Source organism: Geotrypetes seraphini, chromosome 5, assembly GCF_902459505.1.
Source record: "Geotrypetes seraphini chromosome 5, aGeoSer1.1, whole genome shotgun sequence".
Classification (NCBI taxonomy): domain Eukaryota; kingdom Metazoa; phylum Chordata; class Amphibia; order Gymnophiona; family Dermophiidae; genus Geotrypetes; species Geotrypetes seraphini.
Genome location: NC_047088.1, coordinates 121,757,008 through 121,782,611, shown reverse-complemented (window position 1 = coordinate 121,782,611; position 25,604 = coordinate 121,757,008). Strand labels below are relative to the sequence as shown.

General features: G+C 44.3%; 2 protein-coding genes across 5 annotated transcripts in view; one reads left to right on the top strand and one right to left on the bottom strand.

Moving 5' to 3' along the window:
* Positions 1–20,384, bottom strand: part of TBCCD1 (TBCC domain containing 1) — a 510,277-nt gene extending 489,893 nt beyond the window's left edge. For 3 of the 4 annotated variants that reach the window (XR_004539667.1, XM_033946897.1, XM_033946899.1), the window contains exons 1-2: positions 20,243–20,384; positions 19,988–20,122 (exon numbers count right to left, since the gene is read on the bottom strand). The gene's annotated coding sequence lies outside the window, so the exon portion shown is untranslated. The remainder of the gene's footprint in view (positions 1–19,987; positions 20,123–20,242) is intronic. The other variant, XM_033946898.1, reaches the window with a different exon arrangement.
* Positions 20,385–20,442: 58 nt separating this feature from the next.
* The window catches only part of DNAJB11 (DnaJ heat shock protein family (Hsp40) member B11), a 593,123-nt gene continuing 587,961 nt past the window's right edge, over positions 20,443–25,604 (top strand). Inside the window, exon 1 of the mRNA XM_033946900.1 lies at positions 20,443–20,683. Coding sequence (XP_033802791.1) covers positions 20,619–20,683 — 65 coding nt within the window. The 5' untranslated portion in view covers positions 20,443–20,618. The remainder of the gene's footprint in view (positions 20,684–25,604) is intronic.

The window sequence follows — 25,604 nt, the reverse complement described above, 5'->3', positions numbered from 1 at the left end:
AACCTCAAAATTTCAAAGAAGACACTGACTTTCTAAACAAATGGAACATGATTTTAAACAAATGTTCCTTTGATCTAATGCTATTGATTATTGAAAGAAGCAGACAGCAGGTTGAATATCTTAAGGGTGATCTTGAAAAAACCATTTCTAATTTGAAATCCACTCACACTTTAGAAGCTTATCAGAACCAGTTAATTAAAACAAATGAAAATCTTGATAAGTTCAAAGAAAGCATTAAAAAATTTAAACTAAAAAAGTTTTACAGAGACGAGAAAGACTATTTAAACAATAGAGTATATCATTGGATGAATACTCCGGAACCAAAAAATACAACAGCTTCCACAAATATTGTGGATGCAAGTGGGTCTACAAGTAGTCTTAGTTCATCTGGGAGCTCTAATTCATCTAAACCTTTTTTAGGTTCAAGAGGGGGGTTTCAAACCAGAAAAAACAGGCGAGGCAGGACTCAAAACAGAAGCAGGCCGTGGACAAGATCCCAACAACAACAAATACGATATCAACAGTAACTGTCAATTTATCACACCAAAATTTAGAATTCGCAGATATTGAATTATTAAATCATGGTTTATCATTTGTACCCACCGTACCTAATAATGAATTCCAATTCAATATCGATTTTGAGAAGTTTTGTAGACTTCTTGAGGTTAAATTATTTTTTGCATCAAAATCTAATTGTGGTGATAAAACAATCATAGCACCCAAATCTACCTGGAAACCGGTCGGACCTATGGATCCGAAATTGAGTGTCTTCAAAGACTTAGTTTATCAGGATTCTCATAAATTATTTCAGAATCCCAATTTTGGTAAATTTAAATCTAATCTAACAGCTGACCAACACAAATCACTGGCAAATCTTCAATCTAATAAAAATATTATCATCAAACCAGCTGATAAAGGCGGTGCCATTGTAATTCAAGACAAAAAACTATATACAACCAAAGCTTTGGATCATTTACATGATACCAATGCGTATATGGAAATTAAATTAGACCCCACCAAGAGGATTCAAAATCGTAAAAGAAAACTTACAGATGCAGCCATAAAAGTTGGATACATCACAAATCGTGACTACCGTTTTCTCAATACCAAACATCCTGTTACATCGACTATATATTTTTTACCTAAGTTACATAAGGACGCAAATGATCCTCCGTTCAGACCCATAACTTCAACACGAGGGTCGGTTTTAGAACCTCTGTCGAGATATGTTGACCAATTTATCAAAGTTGAAGTTCCAAAATGTAACTCGTATATCAAAGATTCTAAGGATTTTCTTAAAAAATTAGATTCTGTTGATTTCAATGAAGGTCCGTTTTTAATGGCAACTTTGGATGTTTCTTCCCTGTATACATCCATTCCACAACAAGATGCCATAGATGTTATCAAAAATGTACTTGAATCTCAACCTAAACCACAACTTGTTCCAACTGAATTCCTAATTTCTCTAGCCACTTTAGCTATGCGGGAAAATTTTTTTGATTTTGAAGGGACACTTTTCAAACAAACACAAGGAGTGGCCATGGGGGCGACTTTTGCCCCTTCAGTGGCCAATTTGTTCATGATAGCATTTGAGAACAATTGGATCACACAATCTCCCTTTGAACATCTGATTTACATATGGTGGAGGTATATTGATGATGTTTTTCTTCTATGGAAAGGATCAGATATTCAATTGAAAGCATTTGTGTTATGGTTGAACACATGTAACACTAACATTCAATTTACCTTTTCATTTTCTGAAAAACGAATACATTATCTTGACATTGAAATTACCATGGAACAACAAGCGTTCAGTACACGCACCTATGAGAAACCCTTAGCAAAAAATACTTTTTTGGAATATTCTAGTTGTCACCCTAAACACTTGAAGAATAGTCTCCCCTTCTCACAAATGCTCAGGTTGCGACGCAACTGCACATTACAGTCTGAATTCAAAGTACAAGCCAAATCTCTGAGCAATAAATTGAAAGCGAGAGGATATCCTCCGCAGATTATAAGAAATGCATATAGAAGGGCGAAGTATAACAACAGAGACTTACTCCTAGAAGATCATCAAACAGAAAGTGAGGTTGATACATTCATGACATGTGTTTTAAAACACTCATCAAACAGTTGACAATTATCCAAAATCATCAAGAAACATTGGGGAATTGTACAATCGCTTCCCAGTTTCAATGAAAGTAGATTACGTATTGCTTACTCCAGGGGTAAGAATTTAAAGGAATTTTTTACCAATTCTGGTGTACGAAAAAAGGACCTGATGACAACACCTTTGGGCCACCACAAGTGTGGCCACTGCATATACTGTGACTTTTCTATTCCATCTAAAGAATTTTTGAATCCTCTCACACAGATCAGTTACAAAATTAAACATTTCAGTACATGCCAAACAGACCATGTCATTTATGTCATCATATGTCCCTGACCGATGATTTATGTTGGCATGACGACAAGATCATTCAAAATCCGTCTAGCTGAACATAAATCGAACATAAAAAGAATGCAATATAAGGAACCACTTGTACAGCATTGCAAAGATTCTTCCCACTCTTTCAACAATCTCAAGGGACTTATCATAGATGTCATCAAAAAGAATGACAGAGGAGGAGACAGAGTGACAGCTCTAAAACGACGTGAAACATACTGGATATTCACGCTACAATCTTTACATCCTAAAGGCCTAAATGACAAGATTGACTGGTCACCTTATTATTGATAACATCGAAGCATTTCACTGTTGCTCAGACTGATCTGTTTATTTCTGGTTTATTTCGGCCGTTTTTGACTGAAGATAAAAAATTTTTTGGATTCTCGAATTTTTTTGGATTCTCGGACCTCTTTCAGCTGTGTTGACGGCATGACGTTTTTGACGTCTTTTACGTCGTACCGGCACGCATCCAGCTGGGAATTTAAAGGGCTCAATTTAGTTAGTTACCGACGCCATTTTTTGAGAATTGTACGCTGAGAGCAATTTCATTCTCGTAAGTTTGCTGGACTTTTATTAACACATAGACTTAAAATTTAACAATTTAATGTTTTCACAAATGTCTGAATAAAATACATTTTAAAGCCTCTATTATCTGTTACAGGCACTGTCCACGTTTTCCCCTGAAGAAGCCACTCCAGGTGAAACGGTGGCCCCCGTTGGGACTAAAGCAGTGCACAGACTGACTTAAGATAAGTGCTTGAATTTAAAAAGTATAGGCACTATTTTTTACAATTCTCATGATATTTGTGGCCATAGAAAGATGTTATTACATTTATACTCAAAAGTAATTTAAATTCAGTACAAAGAGTAAATTTCTCTTTTATTACAAAAAAGTAAATTCAAGTTAAAATTGTACCTATAATTGCCATTTTTTGCCAATGATTGAGACTTTGACCACCACATATATTTAGCACGAGTTGCTGAAATACGTGGTCTCTGAGGCATGGCATAAAGAACACTGCAGGATTGCAGTAATATTGTGTATGAGGAAGTGATTTTGTCCATATACCATCCCCAAGGCATGTCCCCTTTATGTCTCTGTCCCTATGCCCCATGCACATAATTTCCCCTCTTTCTGTTACCTTCCTGTGTCCAGATTTCCCCTATCTTCCTCTTCCATACCAGTGTGTCTCTTCTTTTCAACCCCATCTAGCTTTTTTCCCTCTTTCTTCCCCCCCCCCCCTGCTTCTAGCATCTGGCTCACCTGCCTGTCCTTCCCTTTCTTTCCTGCTGTGGGTTTTTCTTTCTGTCTTCATCCCCTTGGCCCAGAATCCTTTTCCCTTTCACTCCCTCCTTCCAATTTGAGCCGGGAACACGAGCGATCGCACGGTCCCCGCAGCCACCACTCACCTGCCCAATCGATCCTACTGTTTAGCCAGCTCTCTCCCTTCGCCTCACCTTAGTTTGTAGGTTTTGTTTTTCGGCGACATGCATGCTTTCCCAAAGAGCCGCGCACGCGCGGCTGCTCAGTGTTCAATCTTCTGCTCTGCTGCAACTTCCTGTTTCCGGTTGAGTCAGAGCAGAAGATCGAAACTGAACAGCAGCGGGGACCGGGGGAGTCTCATGGGAGCGCGTGCGGGACCCGGCCTGAGGCCTAATCAGTGTCTGCACCGTACGGCACACCAGGCAACATCTCGCGGGAACAGCGGTTGAAAAACACTGGTCTAGCTTGTGACTTCTCTTTTTCAAACCCAGCTATATACTAACTGCTTTTATCATATCCTCTGGCAGCGAGGTCCAGAACTTAATTACCATATTTTTCACTCTATAAGAAGTACTTTTTCCACCTCCAAAAAGGGAGTGGAAATAAGGGTGCGTCTTATGGAACGAATACCCCCCCATAGGCAGCCCCCCCTTTTTTGAAGTCTGTTAGAGCTTTACCTGCTCCTGCCTGTCTTCCTCACCGGATGGCTCTTCATCTGTTCGGGCAGAGCAGCACAGAGAACTAACTGCAGCCAATCAGGGAGCGGTGCCGGCTAGGCAGGAACACGAACAACACGACTTCTGCGCTTCTCTACCCGAACAGAAGAGCCGTCCGGTGAGGAAGACAGGCAAGAACAGGGAAAACTACAACGGACTTGCTACAACGGACTTCAAAAAAAGGTACCGGGGTGTGTGTGTGCCTGTGCTATCTATGGGGGTGCCTGTAATGCCTACAGGTGTGTGTGCCTACGCTGCCTATGGGTTTTTCGCTCTATAAGACCCTGTCCTGGCCTACCACTAGATCACCAGAGGGGGTACAGGGCAGGGCGATAGGAATTTTTTTTCTTGGGCTTTCCTCCTCTACAGGTGGGTGCGTCTTATGGCCAGATGCGTCTTATAGAGCGAAAAATATGGTATGCCTTGAGTGATAAATAATTTTCTCCTATTTGTTTTAAAACTGTTACTATATTTCTACATGGTATATCCCCTAATCTTTATACTTTCATGTTTACTTGTCTGGGCAGCCTCAGAAAGGGAAGGAGGATGCAAATTAAAGCAAGTGTCCTAGGTCAGTGGTATTCAACCCAGTCCTCAGGGACCACCTGGCCAGTCGGGTTTTCAGGATATCCACAATGAATATGGATGACAGAGACTTTGAAAACCCAACTGGCTAGGTGGTCCCTAAGGACTGGTTTGAATACCACTGCCTTAGGCCCTACTACTACTATTTATCACTTATATAATGCTGAAGGGCATACCCAGCACTGTACATACTGGCATTTAATAGACGGCCCCTTCTCATAAGAGCTTACAATCTAACTTGGTCAGACATGACATATAGGGGTTAAGGGTGCAGAACCCAAGGTGAGAGAGTTGAAAGCAGTCTCGAAGAGGTGGGCTTTTAACTGGGCCTTGCAGACTGCCAGAGACGGAGCCCGCCGTAGGGATTCAGGCAGTTTATTCCAAGCATACAGCACAGCAAGGTAGAAGGGACAAAGTCTGGAGTTGGCGGAGGAAAAGAAGGGCACTGACAGGGGGGGGCTTACTGGCTAAGCGGAGCTCGCGGGGGGAAACATAGGAGATAATTGAAGAGAGATAGGGAGGAGCAGCTGAGTGAGTGAATTTGTAGGTCAGTAATAGGAATTTGATTTGTATTTAGAAGCAGATGGGAAGCCAATGAAGTGACTAAGTGATGGGTAACGTAAGTATAACGGCTCTCACAGAATATCAGTCATGCACCTGAATTCTGGATGGATTGGAAGGAAGCGCGATGTCTAAGCAGAAGGCCTGAGTAACGAGTTGCAGTAGTCTAAGCGTGAGATGATGAGGGCGTGGATAAGGGTTTGGTAGTATGCTCAGAGAGGAAGGGGCAGAATCTAATATAATAAAATGCTAGGCCGCGCATGCACACTCAAAAGTCGTGTTCCCTGATCCGTCGCGGAAATACGACTGCGCATGCGCGCCCCTGGCTCTCACTGTGCACTATGCTCAAGCTGCCGCCACGGCTCCTCTCTCGAACTGCAGCAGGATCGAGAGAGGAGCTGCGGCGGGGGCTTTCAGGACAGAATATGATTACCATGTTTCTTTAGGCAGCCCCGGTTGTTTACTTGGATTCAATGTCAGCATTAGGGTTTGCCGGCCGCCAGCCGTGAGAGCCGGATGAGGAAGGCCGCCGCAGCCTCGCGGCTAGGTAGGGGGACAACAATCGCGCTTATGCTCAAACCGCCGCCACGACTCCTCTCTCGAACCGCACCAGGATCGAGAGAGGAGCTGCGGCGGGGGCTTGAGCATAAGCGCCTTTGTTGTCCTCCTACCTAGCCGCGAGGCTGCGGCGGCCTTCCTCACCCGGCTCACATTGAATCCAAGTAAACAACCGGGGCTGCCTAAATAAACAAAGTTTCACGGTGCTTGGCCCGCCAAACAATTCCTGCCGTTGCCGAAATTTGCCCCACCGTTCCTTCCCTTCCTCCATCAGGTACAGTTCAGCTCCGCCTATGTTAAAAGGAGCTGCTTTGAAATTGGAGCCCTGCTGCCACCGTAACACGTTCCCTCTGCCGCGGTCCCATATGTCAGAGAAGGGGCGGGACCAAGGCAGAGGGGAAAGTGCTACGGCAGTGGCAGGCCTCCGATTTTGACGCGGCTCCTTTTAACATTGGTGGATTCACTGCACCTGATGGAGGGAGGGAAGGAAAGGTGGTTGTGCGCTGTTGAGCCCCTCTTTGCCCTCAGACCCTCTTCTAACTGCTCCCTCCTGTCTCAGACCACTGGGGGGAGGTGCCTGTCTTCAGCTGCAGGGATGGAGGGAGGGAAGAAGAAAGAAGGGGCCCTGGCAAGCGAGTTAACAAAAGCCAACCATAGCCTGGGACCCCTACATGGTATGAATAATGACCAGACAACAAAAGGTAAGAAAAATAATTTTATTTTCTGTTTTGTGATTACAATATGTCAGATTTGAAATGTGTCTTGAGGGAGGCTGCCGCGGCAGCTTTGGACAGAGGGGTACCATTTTCATGGGAGCCGGCCTTCGGAGAGGCTTGGGACGCGGGGACGGATACGGGAGGGGCTGCCGCTGCGAAGGGCTTTGGTGGGGGAGCCAGCCAGACCGCGAGTGTGGGGACGTTGTAAACGCAGATTGGTCAAGGAGCCGCCGCTGCCGAGGCTTTGAAATTGCTATCTCACCGTCACTCCCTCCCGCCCCGGCTCTACCTCTGCCCAGGTTCAAAAGCAGGAGAGGCGGTTATCTAGCACCCGTTAATTTAACGGGCTTAAACACTAGTTTGGTAATATTATAGAGGAAGAAGCGGCAGGTTTTAGCGATATACTGTATCTGGGTAGCAAAGGAAAGAGAGGAGTCAAAGATGACCCTAGGATTGGGAGCAGACAGGGAGGATGAGAGTGTTGTCCACAGAGACAGAGAACAGGGTGGTGGGTTTAGACGGGAAGATGAGTAGCTCCATTTTAGACATACAGTGGTACCTTGGATTGCAAGCATAGTTCGTTCCAGAAGCATGCTCATAATCCAAAGCGCTTGTATATCAAAGCAACTTTCCCCATAGCAAGTAAGGGAAACTCGAACAATTCGTTCCACATCCCCAAAACTCTGTAGATTAATTATCATTAGTGATGTCTCCACTGCTGCCTTGGCCTCAGACCTACCCGCGCAGCTCCTCCAGTTCGCTCGGGGAGGACTCTGCCGCTGTTCCCTGTCTCTCCAGGTCTCTCTCCCATGTAGGACCCCCCAGTGCCCAGCCTCCTCGTTGCTCTCTGCAGAGCCCACAATCCACAAGCAGGGAAGAAACCCAGCTGCACATTTCAGCGGCAGGTATTGAGAGCTCTGGGGTGCCCCTTCCTTTCACTTCTCTTTCTGCCTGGCAATGGACTCCTCATTTGGTACAAAGCTCAGTGCACTAACCCCTATTCTTTATGCTAATGCCCGTAGTTAGAAAGGAATTGCTCCCTCACCCCGCCATTGCATCCATGCCATCATCCAAGCTCCACCCCCTTTTGATTGACCTTCCTGTTTCTGGCAGAGCTGGATGCGGCATAGGCGCCAGCGTGAGTTGGTGAGGTAAGGGTTTATCGAGTCAACATTCGTTTTGTGAGTTAAAGTTTGCTTGAGTGTTTTGCTCGTCTTGCAACCACATTACTTGCAAACCGAGGTTTGACTGTATTCAGTTTTAGATGGTAGTGAGACATCCAGGCAGCAGTGCTGGACAAGCAGGCTGAGACTCTGATCTGGGTTTCAGTAGAGATATCTGGTGTTGAGAGGTAGATCTGGGAGTCGTCAGCATGGGAGAAGATCAGTGAGCAAGTGTAGATTGAGAAAAGGAGTGGTCCCAGGACAGAGCCTTGAGGTTGAGCAGTAGTGGCTCGTGGCCAGTAGGGGGTGATGTTTATGAGACGATAATGGAATGGAATCAGGATAGAATAGTGCAGTATTAAGTGCTGGTTTTTTGTATGATTCTGGGTAACTCTAGTTAGATACAAGCATATGTGTCAGTTAAGGCCACACCCAAATAGAAGCGTACGAAAAACTGGTGAATAAAAATCTGAATATGGACATAGTCAAAGCCAGAGAAACACACTACAGATTAATATAGAGGGAAAGTATAATAATATTCTTTTTATGTACTTTGCTATTAGGCTAGATCATGGAGGAAATTGGTATGTGCATGGACTCCATTTTGTTTGCTGTCTTTTCTGTATCTTCTCTGTCTTTGGACTCCATTTTGGGTTCTTTTGTCTTTCATTCCATTTTGTGATCAGCCTATGTCCCAAGTCTTTGTTCAGGTTTCTTAGCATCGTGGTGTTAATTGATACCAGATGTGCCTTAGGCTGGCTAGGAAGAAGTATCCCAAACTAAGATATAACTTGCTTTAAATATGAATGAAAATAGTATGTGTATTGTGTGGCTGTGTATTGAACAAAAGAATGGGTTTTGAAAAAACATATTATATATATTTGCAACCTAAAGAAATTTTAAAGCAACATCTGGAAATAATTAGAGTCAGACACTGTGTGTGAAGCTGTCAGCTCAGGGGGAGGCAGCCCCTCCTTTCCTCTAAGGCTGACAAATTTTCAGCACTGTTTGTAGGATTTAGAACATTTCAGCAGCTTGCCTGACATATAGACAAATTGTCTGAAATAAGTTTTAAGAATGATAAAGGAATATTGGAAATGTTATAAAATGTTAATGTATATTCAGAAATGAATGTAAACAAAAAAATGTAATTTCTAAAACTTTTAAATGTAGAGGAATTTCTTTGTCTAACTTTAAACACCTCCTTTGTTAGTTTGATTGGCTGTCAAACTGATGATGTCACACTGAGCCAAAGGTATATAATGGGGTGTTTCAAAATATTGAACTGAGTTTGTTATCAGAAGGCCAGCATTTTGGTAATTATAACGACCTCCCACTAATGCAACTGTTAACGCAAGCAATTATGCTTTATTCTTTTGAGTCTCATAATGAAAAAATATAAACAATAGCTAAATAAATACATAATTATAATTATTATATTTTGGTAAAACCTTGCGTTAGTGTCATTTGCATGTTTTTGTTGTTTTTAACACCTTGAGTGATGGTTGGCGGCTTGGTTGGCAGCTGCAGCTTTGTGAGTGCGCGGGCGTCCAATGCCCATGCTCAAGGTACACCAATCGATAGAGGCAAGGCTATGGAGGAGGAACCACCGTTGCATACACTGAAAGTGCGATGGGAGAGATAGAAAGAAAACCAGGAAAGAGCAGTACCCTGGAATCCCGAGGACATTGTATCAAAGAGAAGGTGGTGATCAATAGTATCTAGGATGAGAATTCAGTAGATGCCTTTGGATCTGGCCAAGATCAAGTCATTGTAAACTTTGGTTAGGGCAGTTTCCGTGGAGTGCAGTGGGCAAAAGCCTGACTGAAGCAGATCCAAAATAGCTTGGGAGAAGTTCAGGCAATGGTGGTGAATAGCATGTTTAAGTAACTTGGACAAGACGAGAAGGAGGGAGTTGGGGTGATAGTTGGAGAGGCATGTGGAGTCCAGTGACAGTTTTTTGAGAAGGGGTGTGACAATGGCGTGTCTGAAGGCATCAGGGACAGTTGCAGTGGTTGAGGATGCGACAGATAAGGAGGGATGATAGCAGGCGAGATAGCGCCGAGTAGATGAGTGGGAATCAGATTGAAGGAGTAGGTAGTGGGTTTGGAGAATGAGAGAAGATGTGCGGTTTCCTCTGGAACAAGCAAAAACAACATCAACGCAGGTGCCATAAGGTGGTAAAAGGGGCCAAAAGAGACTACGAGGAAAAAATAGCCAAGGAGGCGAAGAACTTCAAGCCATTCTTTCGATATATTAAGGGGAAACGACCCGCGAAGGAAGCGGTGGGACCGTTGGATGACCATGGAATAAAGGAAGCGCTAAAGGAGGACAAAGCAATCGCCGACAAACTGAACACATTTTTTGCGTCTGTATTTACCAAAGAAGATGTACACAGCATACCAGAAACTATCAGGCTATATGCTGGAAATGAAGACGAAAAGCTGACAGAATTGTCAGTCTAGAGGAGGTGTGTTGGCAGATTGATAGGCTTAAGAGCGATAAATCCCCGGGACCGGATGGCATCCATCCGAGGGTCATCAAGGAACTGAAAGGGACCACAGCTGAACTGCTTCAAATAATAGCCAATCTGTCAATCAAATTGGGAAAGATTCCGGAAGACTGGAAGGTAGCAAATGTTACGCCGATCTTCAAGAAAGGTTCGAGGGGAGATCCAGGAAACTACAGAACGGTGAGTCTGACCTCGGTACCGGGAAAGATGGTAGAGTCGCTGATAAAGGACCGCATCATTGATCACCTTGACGGACACGGGCTGATAAGGACCAGTCAGCACGGTTTTAGCAAAGGCAGATCGTGTTTGACGAACTTGCTGCACTTCTTTGAGGGAGCAAACAGACAGATAGACAAGGGCAACCCGGTCGACATTGTATATCTGGATTTTCAAAAGGCGTAAGGTTCCGCATGAACGACTACTTCGGAAAATTGCGAGCCATGGAATCGAGGGTGAAATACTCACGTGGATTAAAAACTGGCTGGATCATAGGAAACAAGAGTGGGGGGGGGGGTAAATGGATAATTCTCGGACTGGAAGAGCATCACTAGTGGGGTGCCGCAGGGCTCGATGCTTGGACCCGTGCTCTTCAACATCTTTATAAATGATCTAGATATTGGTATGACGAGTAAGGTGATTAAATTGGCGGACGATACGAAGTTATTCAGAGTAGTGAAGACACAGGGGGAATGCGAAGATCTACAACATGACATAATCATGACTCGAGGAATGGCCATCAACATGGCAGATGAGGTTCAATGTGGATAAGTGTAAAGTGATGCATGTAGGTAATAAAAATCTCATGCATAAATACAGGTTGTCCGGGGCGGTACTTGGAGATACTGTCCAGGAAAGAGACCTGGGAGTTCTGATTGACAAGTTGATGAAGCTGTCCACATAATGTGCGGCGGCGGCAAAAAGGGCAAACAGAATGTTAGGAATGATAAAGAAGGGGATCACAAACAGATTGGAGAAGGTTATCATGCCACTGAACCAGGCCATGGTGAGCCCTCACCTGAAGTACTGCGTCCAGCACTGGTCGCTGTACATGAAGAAGGACACGGTACTATTCGAAAGGGTCCCGAGAAGAGCGACTAAGATGGTTAAGGGGCTGGAGGAGTTGACGTACAGTGAAAGATTAGAGAAAACTGGGCCTACATGATCAAAACATTCAAGGTACTGAAGGGAATAGACTTAGTAGATAAGGATAGGTTGTTCACCCTCTCCAAAGTAGAGAGAACGAGAGGGCACTCTCTAAAATTCTGTACGAACGTAAGGAAGTTCTTCTTCACTCAGAAAGTGGTAGAAAACTGGAACGCTCTTCCGGAATCTGTCGTAGGGGAAATCACACTCCAGGGATTCAAGACAAAGTTAGACAAGTTCCTGCTGAACCAGAACTTACGCAGGTAGGGCTAGTCTCAGTTAGTGCGCTGGTCTTTGACCAAGGGCCGCTGCGTGAGCGGACACGATGGACCATTGGTCTGACCCAACAGTGGCAATTCTTATGTTCTCCTACGCGATTATGGAGGAGGAAAGGATGTCAGATGTTGAGGGGAGGTTAACAGAAGGGACAGGGGGAGAGAGGGGAGGGGGAAGCAGCACGGTTGAGAACTCAAGGTGAATCTTCATGATCTTATTATAGAAGAACTATGCCATAGTTTATCTGAAGGTGAAGAGGATGCAGCTTATTTTGGAGACCTAGTACCAGCCCCAATCCACTCAAGATTTTGTCCACCTTTTCTCATATCCTTACAATTACATTATTATTTATATACCACATAACCTTATTTAGTTCTATGCGGTTCACAGCTTAACAATCTGAGACAATCTCAAGAATTACTACAAAATAACGGATTGTTAAATCCTGAGTTTATATTACAAAAATTTATCGAATAGATAAGATTTCTGAAATGTTTATACAATACAGCATTGGCTATTAACCGACTAAGGACTAGATTCATTATGCCCTTATCCAATCTGTAGGCAATCCAAGGCAGGCCAACCAATTCACTACAGGCTCATATTCAAATGGGGCGATCAGAGGAACTCCCTCCCACCAACCACACGGATCGCTGCTGAGCGATCCCAAAACATGCGCAGACCATCTTCTTTGCCTGTAGATGGTTTGTGCATGCACTCCGCACAAGGAAGCACTGAAAAAGCACAGTTCCTTACCGTAAGAGGTGTTATCCAAGGACAGCAGGCAGCTATTCTCACATATGGGTGATGTCATCAATGGAGACCGGATGTGGATATCTCACAAGCAGACTTGCTTGAAGAAACTAGAAGTTCAGTTCAGATAGCTACAGAGAAGCCAACCAGGGGAGGTGGGTGGGTTGTGAGAATAGCTGCCTGCTGTCCCTGGATAACACCTGTTACGGTAAGTAACTGTGCTTTATCCCAGGACAAGCAGGCAGCCTATTCTCACATATGGGTGACCTCCAAGTTAACCAGAATGGAATGGTGGGAGTGTTGGCAATTTAGGAGAATAAATTTTGTAATACAGTTTGGCCAAACTGTCCATCCTGCCTGGAGAAAACATCCAGACAATAGTGAGAAGTGAAAGTATGAACAGAGGACCAAGTAGCAGCCTTGCAAATCTCCTCAATAGGTGTAGATCTGAGGAAAGCTACTGAACCTGCTATTGCTCTGACTTTATGGGCTAAGACTCTACTGTGTAGGGGTAATCCAGCCTGGGCATAGCAGAAGAAGATACAAGTGGCCATCCAGTTGGAGATGGTACGCTTAGAAATAGGATGTCCCAACTTATTTGGATCGAAGGAGACAAAAAGTTGAGTAGTTCTGTGTGGTTTGGTGTGTTCCAAATAGAAGGCCAAAGCACGTTTACAGTCCAGAGTATGAAGAGCTATTTCTCCAGGATGAGAATGAGGCTTTGGAAAGAACACTGGAAGAACAATGGATTGGTTGAGATGAAATTCCGATACCACTTTAGGGAGGAATTTAGGATGAGTACAAAGAACCACCTTGTCATGATGGAACACCGTGAAAGGTGGATCAGCAACTAAAGCTTGCAGCTCAGTGACTCATCGAGCAGAAGCGAGGGCAATGAGAAACACCACTTTCCAAGTGAGATACTTCAGATGAGCCTTGACAATTGATTCAAATGGAGGCTTCATCAGTTGAGCAAGACCAACATTCAGGACCCAAACCATAGGAGGCGGTTTGAGAGTAGGTTTGACATTAAAAAGTCCTTTCATGAATCTGGAAATCACCGGATGAGCAGACAGGGGTTTCCCTTCAATAGGCTGATGGAAAGCCACAATAGCACTGAGATGGACTCAGATCAATGTAGACTTGAGGCCAGAATTGGATAAGTGCAAAAGGTAGTCCAAAACAGAAGATAAGGAGGAATGCTGAGGCTTCTTATGATGAGAAAAACACCATGTAGAAAATCTAGTCCATTTTTGGTGATAGCATTGTCTAGTGGTAGGCTTCCTAGAAGCTTCTAAAACGTCTCTTACAGATTGAGAAAACTGAAGAGGGGTTATGTTGAGAGGTACCAAGCTGTCAGGTGTAGAGACTGCAAGTTGGGATGAAGCAGAGATCCTTGACTCTGTGTAAGCAGAGAAAGAAAAACTGGTATAAGGTATGGCTCCCTGCTGCTGAGTTGAAGTAGAAGGGAGTACAAAGGTTGTCTTGGCCACCGAGGAGCAATTAGAATCATGGTGACATGATCGTTCTTTAACTTGACCAGAGTCTTGAGAATGAGAGGAAATGGAGGGAATCCATATAGGAAGAGATTTGTCCATTCCTGAAGAAATGCATCTGCCTCGAGGCGATGAGGAGAGTATATCCTGGAGCAGAACTGAAGCAGTTTGTAGTTGTGGGGAGCTGCAAAGAGGACTATCTGAGGCGTTCCCCACTGTGAAAAAATGTGATGAAGAGACGAGGAATGGAGAATCCATTCGTGAGGTTGCAGAAAACGACTCAAGTTGTCCACCAAGCAATTCTTCGCCCATTGAATGTAGACAGCTTTGAGGAAGGTGTTGTAGTGGATTGCCCAGTCCCAAACCTTCAGAGCTTCTTGAGAAAGGGAGGAAGATCCCTTCCCTCCCTGTTTGTTGACATAATACATGGCGACTTGGTTGTCCGTCCGTATGAGGACTACTTGATCGTGAAGAAGATGCTGAAAAGCGTTGAGAGCTTTGAGGATCGCTCTGAGTTCCAACAGATTGATATGACACTGAAGATCTGTACTGATCCAGTGGCCTTGAGTACAGAGACCATCGAGATGAGTGCCCCAAGCGTAGGTCAAAGTATCTGTCGTGAGTAACTTCTGATGGGGGGGCGTTTGAAAAAGTAAGCCTCTGGAGAGATTGGAAGAGAGCATCCACCAACGGAGAGACCGCTTCAATGAAGGAGTAACTGTTATGTGTTGAGAAAGTGGGTTGCATTGAGATGCCAGGGTCCACTGAGGAATTCTGAAGTCTGGCAAAAGGGGTCACGTATACTGTGGAGGACATGTGACCTAGGAGTACCATCATGTGTCTCGCTGAGATGGAAGAGCAGGAAGACACTGTATGACAGAGTTGAAGAGCTTCCAGACATTGTTATGGGAGGAATACTCTGAGGTGGACAGTGTCCAGAACAGCTCCAATGAATTGTAGATTGTTTATTGTTTATTCAGATTTTTGATTAAACGCTTTATCGATACTACAAAGCATTGTACAGAGTTTAATATAACATTAAAACAAAATAAACAGTTAAGACATATCTATATAAAAAATTTTCAGTATTGACAAAAAATTACTTACAGGGTAATTATGGGCCTGAAGGCTCCAAAACACAATTAGGAAAGGAGGGGAGAAATATAATTGATACAGAAAATGTGAGAAACATTCAAGGAAAACACGAAAGGGACTGGGAAGTTAAATGAAATAATAAAAGCTGGTATATCTCAGAATTTAAGAAATTCAATTAAAGGCATCTTTAAAAAGAAAGCACTGTGAAGGCTGAAGGTGGGATTTGGGAAAGTTGATTTCGAATCCCAAACTTTGTAGGAACCAGGTAGTCCGTTGGGTTGCTACAATAACCCCTTGTGATGTTGAATCTTTGATGAGCCAGTCATCGAGGTAAGGAAATACCTGAAGTCCATGGTTCCTTATAACTGCTGCTACCACTACCAGGCACTTGGTGAACACTCTGGGAGATGAAGCCAGGCCGAAGGGCAGCACTTTGTATTGATAATGCAGATTCCCCACCCGAAATCTGAGATATTGACGGGAGGCCGGATGAATAGGAATAAGAGATCCAGAGAGCATAACCAGTCGTTCTGCTTGAGAAGGGGATAAAGGGAGGCCAGGGACAACATTCAAAATTTTTCTTTGATCAAAAATTTGTTGAGAGCCCTGAGATCCAGAATGGGTTGCAGATCGCCTGTGTTCTTCAGAATAAGGAAGTAAAAACCCCTGTTCTGTTGCTCCAAAGGAACTGGTTCGATGGCACGGAGATGAAGCAGAGCTTGAGCTTCCTGAAGAAGAAGGGCGGTCTGGGAAGGATTGAAAAGATACTGTCTTGGAGGAAGGTCTGGAGGAACCTGAGTGAAATGAAGAGAGTATCCTTCCCCGATGATGGTAAGTACCCAGAGGTCGGATGTAATTGTCATCTATCGATGGTAATAAAGATGGAGACGACCTCCTATAGGGAGAAAATAAAGCAGAGCCAGAACGGTGGAGGTTATGCTCTGTTTTAAACAGTCAAAAAGGCTGAGTAACCTTAGGTGCAGCAGAAGGGTTGAGTTTTTGTTGCTTCTTAGGTTGCTGTTCCTTAAGAGGAGGGCGAGTATAAGGAGCAGTTCTCGGAGCAAAATACCGCTGATAGGAGCAGGGCGTGTAGGTTTAGCAGGAGCTGGCTTTGGCTTAGGTCTAACAATAGAAGCAAAGGATTTTTCATGGTCAGACAATTTCTTGGTGGCTGCCTCGATAGATTCATCAAAGAGGTCATTGCGTTCACAAGGAATATTAGCTAAGCGGTCTTGAAGATTAGGGTCCATGTCAATGGTACGAAGCCAGGCAAGCTGATACATAGCTACAGAGCAAGCAGCTGCTCGGGCAGACAATTCGAAGGCATCATAAGATGCAATCGGAATTGAAAGAAAGAAGCAATGACTTATTGAAATTCAAAGTGCTTTTGAATATCCAAATAAGTCAAGAACTTTGGTAATAGCGAAATGAGGAACTCAAAATAAGTAATAAAATGAAAATTATAATTGAGCACTTTAGAGGACATCATGGCATTTTGATAGATACAACGTCCAAATTTGTCCATAGTTTTCCCTTCCCTTCCAGGAGGAACGGTGGCATAAACCTTGGAAGGATGGGACCTCTTCAAGGAGGACTCGACAAGCATGGATTGATGAGATAATTGTGAGTTGTCAAACCCTTTGCAATGCACAGATTTATACCTAGAGTCCATTTTTCCTGGAACAGCTGGTATGGTATAAGGTGTCTCCAGGCATCGACCAAAAGTCTGATTCAAAAGCTTATGAAGAGGAAGCTTAAGTGACTCTGCCAGAGGTTGAGGAAGATGCATGACTTCTAGATACTACTTAGAGTATTTGGAGCCAGTATCTAATTGAAGATCCAAGTCCACAGACATCTGACGAAGAAAAGATGAGAAAGATAGCTGATCCGCCAATGCTTTGCCTCGAGAAGGACTCGAGGACGTCGAGGCAGCCTGGGTCGAAGATGAAGCTTCGGTATGAAAAAAGGCTTCAAAAGAACATGGAGACATGGACGAGGCAATCAAAACCGCTGCATCCTTGAGGTTCAGCATTGGAGACCTTGAACGAGGAGTCGGAGTCGAAGTAGGGATAGATTGAGGCTTAGTTGACGAAGGTCGTTCTTTAGAAGAAGAACCATGCCTGGAAGTATGCCTCGATGAAGGCCTCGATCGTCTGTGAGAACTGTGCCTGGAAGCAGATCTCGAAGATCAAGGAGACTTTGCCTCGGAGACAGAAGCAGCCGATGCTATCAAAGAATGGATAGGACTGAAGGCTGTAGATCGAAGCTCCAGAGGCTTGGTGGAGAAACCTCGATGCACTCCCAAAGACTCTGCTCCTTGTATAGAGTGTGAGGATTCCTGCCGAGGCTCTTGCAAAGATTCTGCTCCTTGCTTTATGTGCTTGGATGCCAGAACAGACACTCGCAGAGACTCTGCTCCATGAAAAGAGTGTGTAAGCTCAGATTGAGGCAAAGGAAGCGGCTTGACCTCGCGGGAGTCTGCTGAATGCCCAGGCTGGATGAGAGGGGACTGGTCCCATATTAGTAAGGAACTGAATGAATTGCTTCTCAAACATGGGCTGGAAAGAAGCCAGCAAGGATGAATCCGCGTCTGAAACCAGACAACCTGCTTTGGCTGGAGGTTCCATCGAGGCAGTATGATTGTGCTTCGACTTGGAAGTCTTAGGCACTTTAATCACTACCTGTCTGACCTGAGGAAACAGGGGAAGATACAGCAGATGTCGTCGAAGAGAGAGCCGCTGCAAACGATGAAGGTTTGATGAGGCTCAAGGTGGAAGCAGTAGAAGCAGGAGGGGCCTCGATTGAAGTCAAGGCCGAGGTCGCCTTTGAAGTCGAGGGATCAGAGGAAGAATCCATCCTGAAGAGCTTATCCACCAAAATACAACGACGGTTGAAGGCTCGAGGTTGAAGTGTAGCACGACTTCGGTTGATGTTTCGGCCCAAGGCACTTGAGGCACCGATTGTGTGGGTCCATGAGAGAAATCGCACGCTGGCACTTGCTACACTTCTTGAAGCCTGTGACAGGCCGGGACATAGAAGGAAAAATAGCTGCTGCAAAATCGAAGTCCTCGGGCTGCGGCCGAGTGACCTATCCCGGCAAACGGACGGAAGATGAAAAAAATTTATTTTTTTTAAAACTAGAAATAAAAGAAATAAAATAAGAACAGCGATTCGTGAGGAAAAAAATACAAACCGCGCGGTTCAGAGAAGGCACGAAGTAACAAAGTTAAACACAGAGAGTAAAAGACGGACTTCTCGGCTCCGCGGGAAACTGAGAACTGAGGAGATGCGCCCTTCGCTGGGCAGGAAGGCACTCGTGCATGCGTGGTGCGGCCAACTCGAAACTTCTAGTTTCTTCAAGCAAGTCTGGTTGTGAGATGTCCGGCATCCGGGCTCCGACGATGACGTCACCCATATGTGAGAATAGCTGCCTGCTTGTCCTGGGATAATCTTTTTTTTTTTTTTTTTTTACTCTACTTAGTTTTACTTGCTGTCCAAAGGGCAGTGCTGGCCGGGCGAGGAGGGAAGGAAAGTTCACCAGCCAGGGTGAGGGAGAGGAAATGGATCAAGGGTACCTCTCCACCACAAAGCTGCCTCAGTCCTGGGCAGCCTTCTCTTTCTGCTGACAAAAGCGAGCGCCACAAACAACCAGCAAATCAACCAGCTCAGGGAGCGCAGAGGAAGCTACTACACAGTGAAAAAAAGGCTGAAAGAAAAGCATAATTTTTTTAAGCCCGTGGTTTTAACCCACGAGTTTAAGCGGGCCTGCACTGCGGCATGTTCAGGAACTTAATAGAACATGCCGTAGTGCAGTCCAAATTTAAACCGGCGGGCTACAACCATGGGAGTCGCGGGTGGCAGAGAGGCAAACAGAGCGGCAGAGACCACGGGAGTCAGGACGGCAGAGGGAGATGAGTGTCAGAGAGGTAGGCAAGGGTGGCAGGGACCACAATAGTAGGGCGGCAGAGGGAGAAGAGTGCTGCAGAGAGCAGGAAAGGACGTGAGCGACTGATCCTCAGCAGGCGCTTCTTTTTTGATCAGCCAGCCCATTGGGTGTGCCTTAATTTTTTTTGTGAATTGCTGCCTTCCTACTTTTGGATGCCTTTCCCCTCATTTGCATGCACGGATTGGAATTGGATCAGGAGGAAGGTTAGTGATTCACTAAATTAGGTCGAGGTCACTAAGTGGTCGGGGCTTGATCGATGGGCTTAGTGAATCTAGCCCTAAGTTCCTTGTCTCTGACTTAATCGTCTCTGAAGATCCTTAACCTCGTTAATCTTTCTTTCCTCATATGATTAGTTCCATTTCCTTGTCACCCTCCTCTGGATTAGTTTCCAACAGTAGCCAGAAAACTTAATAGGATACCCAAACAGCAATTCTTTCATTGTTTCTTACATCTAGAGATGATCAATGACTTTCCCCAAACTAAAGAATTTAAAGCTAACTCAAAAACTCCCCACTATTTTCAAGGAAATCACAAAGCAGGAACCGTTTGAAGCATGAACCCCTCCCCCTCCCACTAATGTGATCACTATTTGATAGAGAACCGCGTTAGTATCTCCATGGAAACCAGAAAGTTACATGAACATCACCGCCATTGCTCTGAAGGCTATTGCCATTCCAACTTGCCACCCCCCAGGTACTCAGATAACTATTAACACTTTTCGCTGGTTTAACCGTTTCAACAAACAAATTCTCACATTCCAAGCTCTTCTTCGCATTCAGATCTTCCTCTAATTTCGCAGTTTCTCCTCTATTACCGCCGCTTTCGAAAATTCTTCTTTAAGCAGTAGCGCATGCGTACGATTCATACGTAGTACGCTTGTGCTCTTTGACTAGAAAAAAAAAACATAGAAAAAGCAAGGAAGCAGAACAAAAAAAACCAACTAATCTTGGCCACGTAGGCAAATAATTGCCTCAAACCGAGGCTTGAAACGCTCGTCCTATTTACTTACTGAGAAAGTCAATCATTGAGTACTGTAGCAACAAATATAAAAATTACGATGACTGTCAAGTGAATCTGATTGACTATTGTAGACCAATTTGCCATGTCTATAGCTGTGATAGGTTAAGGCTCGCCGGGTTACTGGTGATGTTCTAATATACGATTGGTTTATCTGCTTTAAAGTAGTACTAATGACTGGTTGTGATTGGTTGTTGTACTGAACAGCGAGGCTGTTTCTCTCTGTGATAGGGCCTCACGGGTAGAAGTCGTGGGGTTCTTATTAGTTCCGAGTCGTACGTTTGTACTTTGTAAGAGAATAAGCGAGTCTTATTTAACGTTGGTGGTGAGAAGAACAGTTTTCCAGCATACGAGACCAAGTGCCGAGGATGAAATTGCACTGGTTTAGTAGTTTCTTGTCTCTACTCTATTTCATCTGTGCAACCTTCGCAGGGTGAGAGGATTAGGGAAGCGCCGAACGTAAAGGTTGGAAGACAACTACTGGAGGGAAAAAGGGAGGGAGAATAATAGTTACCCGAGAGAACTATGATGAGAGAAGGTGGGCAGACAGCCACATCTTCCCTTGGAAATGGCGATGTAAACTGTTCGAGAATAAGATCTTCTCAAAGAAGCGTTAATGGGGAGTAAAGGGGATAAGCAAAGTAGAGATCTTTTCTTGAGATTGAAAGGGGGATGGGGATTGGAGAGATCAGTTCTGTTTGGGAAAGTTAGTAGGAGTTAGAGAGCAGGGAGGTTGACAGTTTGCTATGAGAAGGATGATGGGGTTTCGCGGGACACTTTGCTAAAGAAGGGAGATGCTGTCAATGGTTAATCTAAACTTGGTTTGTGGATTGCTGTTAATCTGTGTGTCTAAAATTTGTAGAAAACAGAAAGGAGTTTGCTTGTGCTGTGTGCTTGTGTTCCACTCACATAAGCAATATTGTACTAGATTAGATCAAAGGTTTATCAAAGAATTATTTTTTCTTGTTTCATACTCCTAGATACAAGTACTGAATTGGCTTTTTTGAGTCTACTTGGCTCATGATGATTTTTCTTCTAGGCAGTGGTGTAGCTAGGAGGGGAGGGTAGGCAGTCTGCCCTGGGTGCCATCTTGGTGAGGGCGCAGGCACCTGTCCTCCTCTCTGCACCCCTTCCCCCATACATCTGCAATGATCCTGGCACAAACAGCAACCCCCAACCTGCTGTCGTGCCAGCTCTTCCTTTGATGTCACTTCCGGGACCTGCGCCTAGGAAGTGATGTCAGAGGAAGAGCTGACTTTGGCACTGATAACAGCTTGGGGGTTGCTGCTTGTGCCAGGAACCTTACAGAGGTATGGGGGAAGGAAAGCAGCAGGAGGGGGTGGGGAAGGAGCATGTAGAGGTGAGAGGGTGGAGAAGAGGGCAGGGGAGGGTGCCACAGCCCTTGGTGTCTCTCACCCTTGCTATGCCACTGCTTCCAAGAACTTATGCAGACTCTTTTAAACTTGGCTATGTTAACTGCTTCCCCACACTGTCTTGACAACAAAATCCATTGCGTAATTGTGTATTGGGTGAAAAAATTACCTTCAGTTAGTTTTAAAAGCCCAGGCACATTCTTTTATTTAACCCTGTACAGTATTTGTCATTGTTGCTCAGAAGCAACATGTGTTTCTATAGCTCTTATGGGAGATCTGCATCTGCCTGTTACGTTGGCACTGTTGCTCTTGTTCAACATCAAGTTAGGTAAAGCAGCTGTTTAACCATCTGCCAATTAAAGGGTTAAAGGCTATTAATCAGCTAAGAGGACATGAAATTTTTTTCCATAAGAGTCAGACTTTGTCAACAAATGAATAATTCTCTTCCTAGGAAGAGCAGTGGGTCATAGAGGAACAATGAGTGATGATGATGGGAAAGAAGGGTGGGGCATTTAAAATGCAGATAAGGATCTGTCTGTATATTATAAAAAAATAAGACTTGCCACACTTGGACAGATTGACAGTCCATCAAGCCCCCAGTATTGTTACCAGCAGAGTCCAATCCAGGTCATAAGTACCTGGCAAGAGCACAAAAGAGTAAAACATAAATAAGCAGTGGATTTTCCCAAGCCCATCTTAATAATTGTTTATGGACTTTTCTTTTAGAAAATTATCCAAACCTTTTTATACCTTGCTAAATTGCTTTCAACACATTCTGTTTGTTTTTAATTTACTATTTAGCTTCATTGCATGTCCCCTAGTACTTTTGGAAAGAGTAAACAAGCATTTCACATCTACCCATTTCATTCCCTTCCCTTCAGTATTTTATAGATATATCTCTATTATATCTCCTTTTTGCAGTCTCTTCTCCAAGCTAAAGATCCCTAGCCTTTCCGCATAGGGAAGTCATTCTATCCCCTTTGTCATTTTCATTGTCTCCTGTACCTTTTCTGATTCTATATATTTTGGGAAATGCAGTCGCACCATGGAGTGATTCAAAAGCATTACAACATTCTCATTTTTGTTTTCCATTCCTAATATTCAAGTTTAATTAATTTTAATATACCGACCATCGACATGCACCTGGCCAGTTTACAATGTTAACATTCTGCTTGCCTCTTTAGCCACTGCTGCACAATGACCAGATGGTTTCTATATGTTCATCAACAATGGCGTCGAGATCCTTTTTCTGGGCAATGGCCCCTAATGTGGAATCTTCTTGTACAATCCAACTTTATTCCAGAACCAGTAGTTATTTCCCTCCACCTTCCAGGGTCTATAGGAAGCCTCAAAACTTCAGAGGCTTTTTCCCCTTTACGTACCTCCTCACTGAGCATGCTCACCAGTCTTTTCTTCCTACAAGCCAGGCTGTAGAAACATAGAAGATGACGGCACCCCTATCCCCTATTCTCTTTAACATCTACATGTCCTCCCTGAAGCTCCTCCAACTTTCCCCCCTTGAAACAATCTACACATACGCCAATGATATCCTTGTCCTTCTTGAAACAGACCAGAACCTCACCAACCTCCACGATAACATAACATCCTGCATAATGAGACTCCACTCCTGGTCCCTCTTGGTACAGATGAAACTAAATGAACCAAAAACAAAATTACTCTGGCTCGGCCCAAAGTTAGAACACATGCCTACCCTCTTCGCACTACCTCAGGCGCTGCTTTACACTTTGAGTTCTCAAGCAAGATCCTTGGCATCATTATTGACTCCTCTCTCTCTCTCCCTCAACGACCACCTCAACTCCTTGACAAAATCATGCTTTTTCAGCCTCCACATGCTAAGGAAAGCAAGACCCTGCTTCCGCCAAAAACATTTTGCCGTCCTCATCCAATCCATCATCCTCTCCAAACTTGACTACTGTAATGCCATTTACCTATGCTTAACAAAAAAAAGCCTCCAAAGACTCCAGCTTATTCAGAATACTGCAGCCAAGCTGATCTTTGCAAAACGTAAATCTGACCACGTCTCCCCACTCCTGGCCAATCTTCACTGGCTTCCAGTGATTTCCAGAATCCAATTCAAATGCTCTTGCCTGGCTTTTAAGATTATTAACGGCATCCTTCCTTCCCTAATCCCACTTTCCTTTAACTCCTCGTGCCCTGACTCCACCAGGACCGCCCATAGATTAAAACTATCCTTCCCCTCCCTACATGGTATTCTCCATGCAGGTAACCTGGGAAAATCACTTCTATTCAAAATCACAGGTCTCTGGAACGACCTTACTATCCCGCTGCGAAACCTGAGCTCCCTCCATTTATTCCGCAAGCAACTAAAAACCTGGCTCTTCTCTAACTTGTAATTTCTTTTTTCCCTTACTTTTCCACTCGAGTTATAAACTTATGTAAACCTTTTCCTTTCCTTTCTCATTTTTTAAGTTCTTGTAAACCGTGCCGAGCTCTACTTCCATGGAGATGATGCGGTATATAAACTTAAGGTTTAGTTTAGTTTAGTTTTCACTGAAATACTGCTAGTGTTCTCCCAAGCACCCCCAGATGCAATTTTCACTGAAATTGGAGAAGGCTCAAGAAAGGTCTCCCCGGAAATGGAATGCACCACATCTGTGCGAACTTCACCTCCCCCCCCTTTAATGGGCCGCAGCGCACATGGAACACGGCTGGGCATCCAACAGCCATCCACTGCAAACAAGGCATGAATCCGTCCCATGCAAACCTGGGGAGGCCATCTGAGAAGTTTGGAGCAAAAATGAAACTCCTAACTATAAAAAAAATATATAATTTTGTTCAAATCAGGAAAAATCCAAGATGGTTGCCGTGCAATAAAATGGCCTGGGTAAGAACAGGAATCCCTAGAAAACGATTAATTGTCTGGCAGCAAAGGATGCATAAAACCTGGAATAAAGGGGAATTGTAAGGTCATAAGGCATCTGTTACATAGAACACTACCTCCAGCACCAGCTAAGGGCAGGCGTCCTCCTCCGCTGAGGGATCCTGGTGTAATCATATATGACAGGTATGTGCCGCACACACACTCCTCCTGACAGTAGTCCGGTGCAATCCACACATGAATTCATCTGGGGTTGAGGAGTCCATCCCTGATTATTTATTTTAAAACTGAGGGGTTATAAGGCAGAAAGATTAGATTCTTACTTATGCTAATCTTTCTTGTAAATCCACACTTTATTCCGGGACCAGGGGGTTATTTCCCTCCATCTGCCAGGGTCTTTAGGAAGCCTCAAAACTTCAGAGGCTTTTCCCCCTCTCCCTTACATACTTCCTCACTGAGCATGCTCACCAGTTAGTTTGAAAGCAGCCAAGAACATCTGTAGAGGATAAGAACAAGAGAGAGAGGGGTACGGGGATACTTCCTGACAAGTAAGTATATTGTGCTCACAATTACATATCCAAAACAGCAACAAGAAAACATAATCAAATCAGGATAACACACATCAGTAATCTGAATGACAATAAGTGTTGGATGTAGAAACAAAATGCACCAACAGAAGAGGGTGCCCTAACTTGGGTCCCCCCAAAATGAGTGCTAACCCCTTTCCGATGGCACTCTAATAAAAACTGGACAGAAACGCAGTTTACCAGTACTGTATTTGTAAAGGCAGACAATCGGCGAATCAGCAAGTATAGGGCGGATTCCTGGAATAAAGTGTGGATTAGCAGAGGTAAGAACCTAATTTTTCTTGTATAATCCAACTTTATCCCGGGATCAGTGGGACGTAACAGAGCAGTCCCAAAAATTCAGGGTGGGTCTGATGAGCCCGCTGCCAACACAGAAGCACCAAAAGCAGCATCCTGCTTGACTGCCATATTGATCCTGTTATACTTAGTGACTGTATGTACCAGGTAACAGCGCTGCAAATCTTTTCCAGAGAAACAGCCAACGACTCTGCTCAAAAGGAGGAAAACCCCTCTGGCTGAAGGAGCCCGGACCCC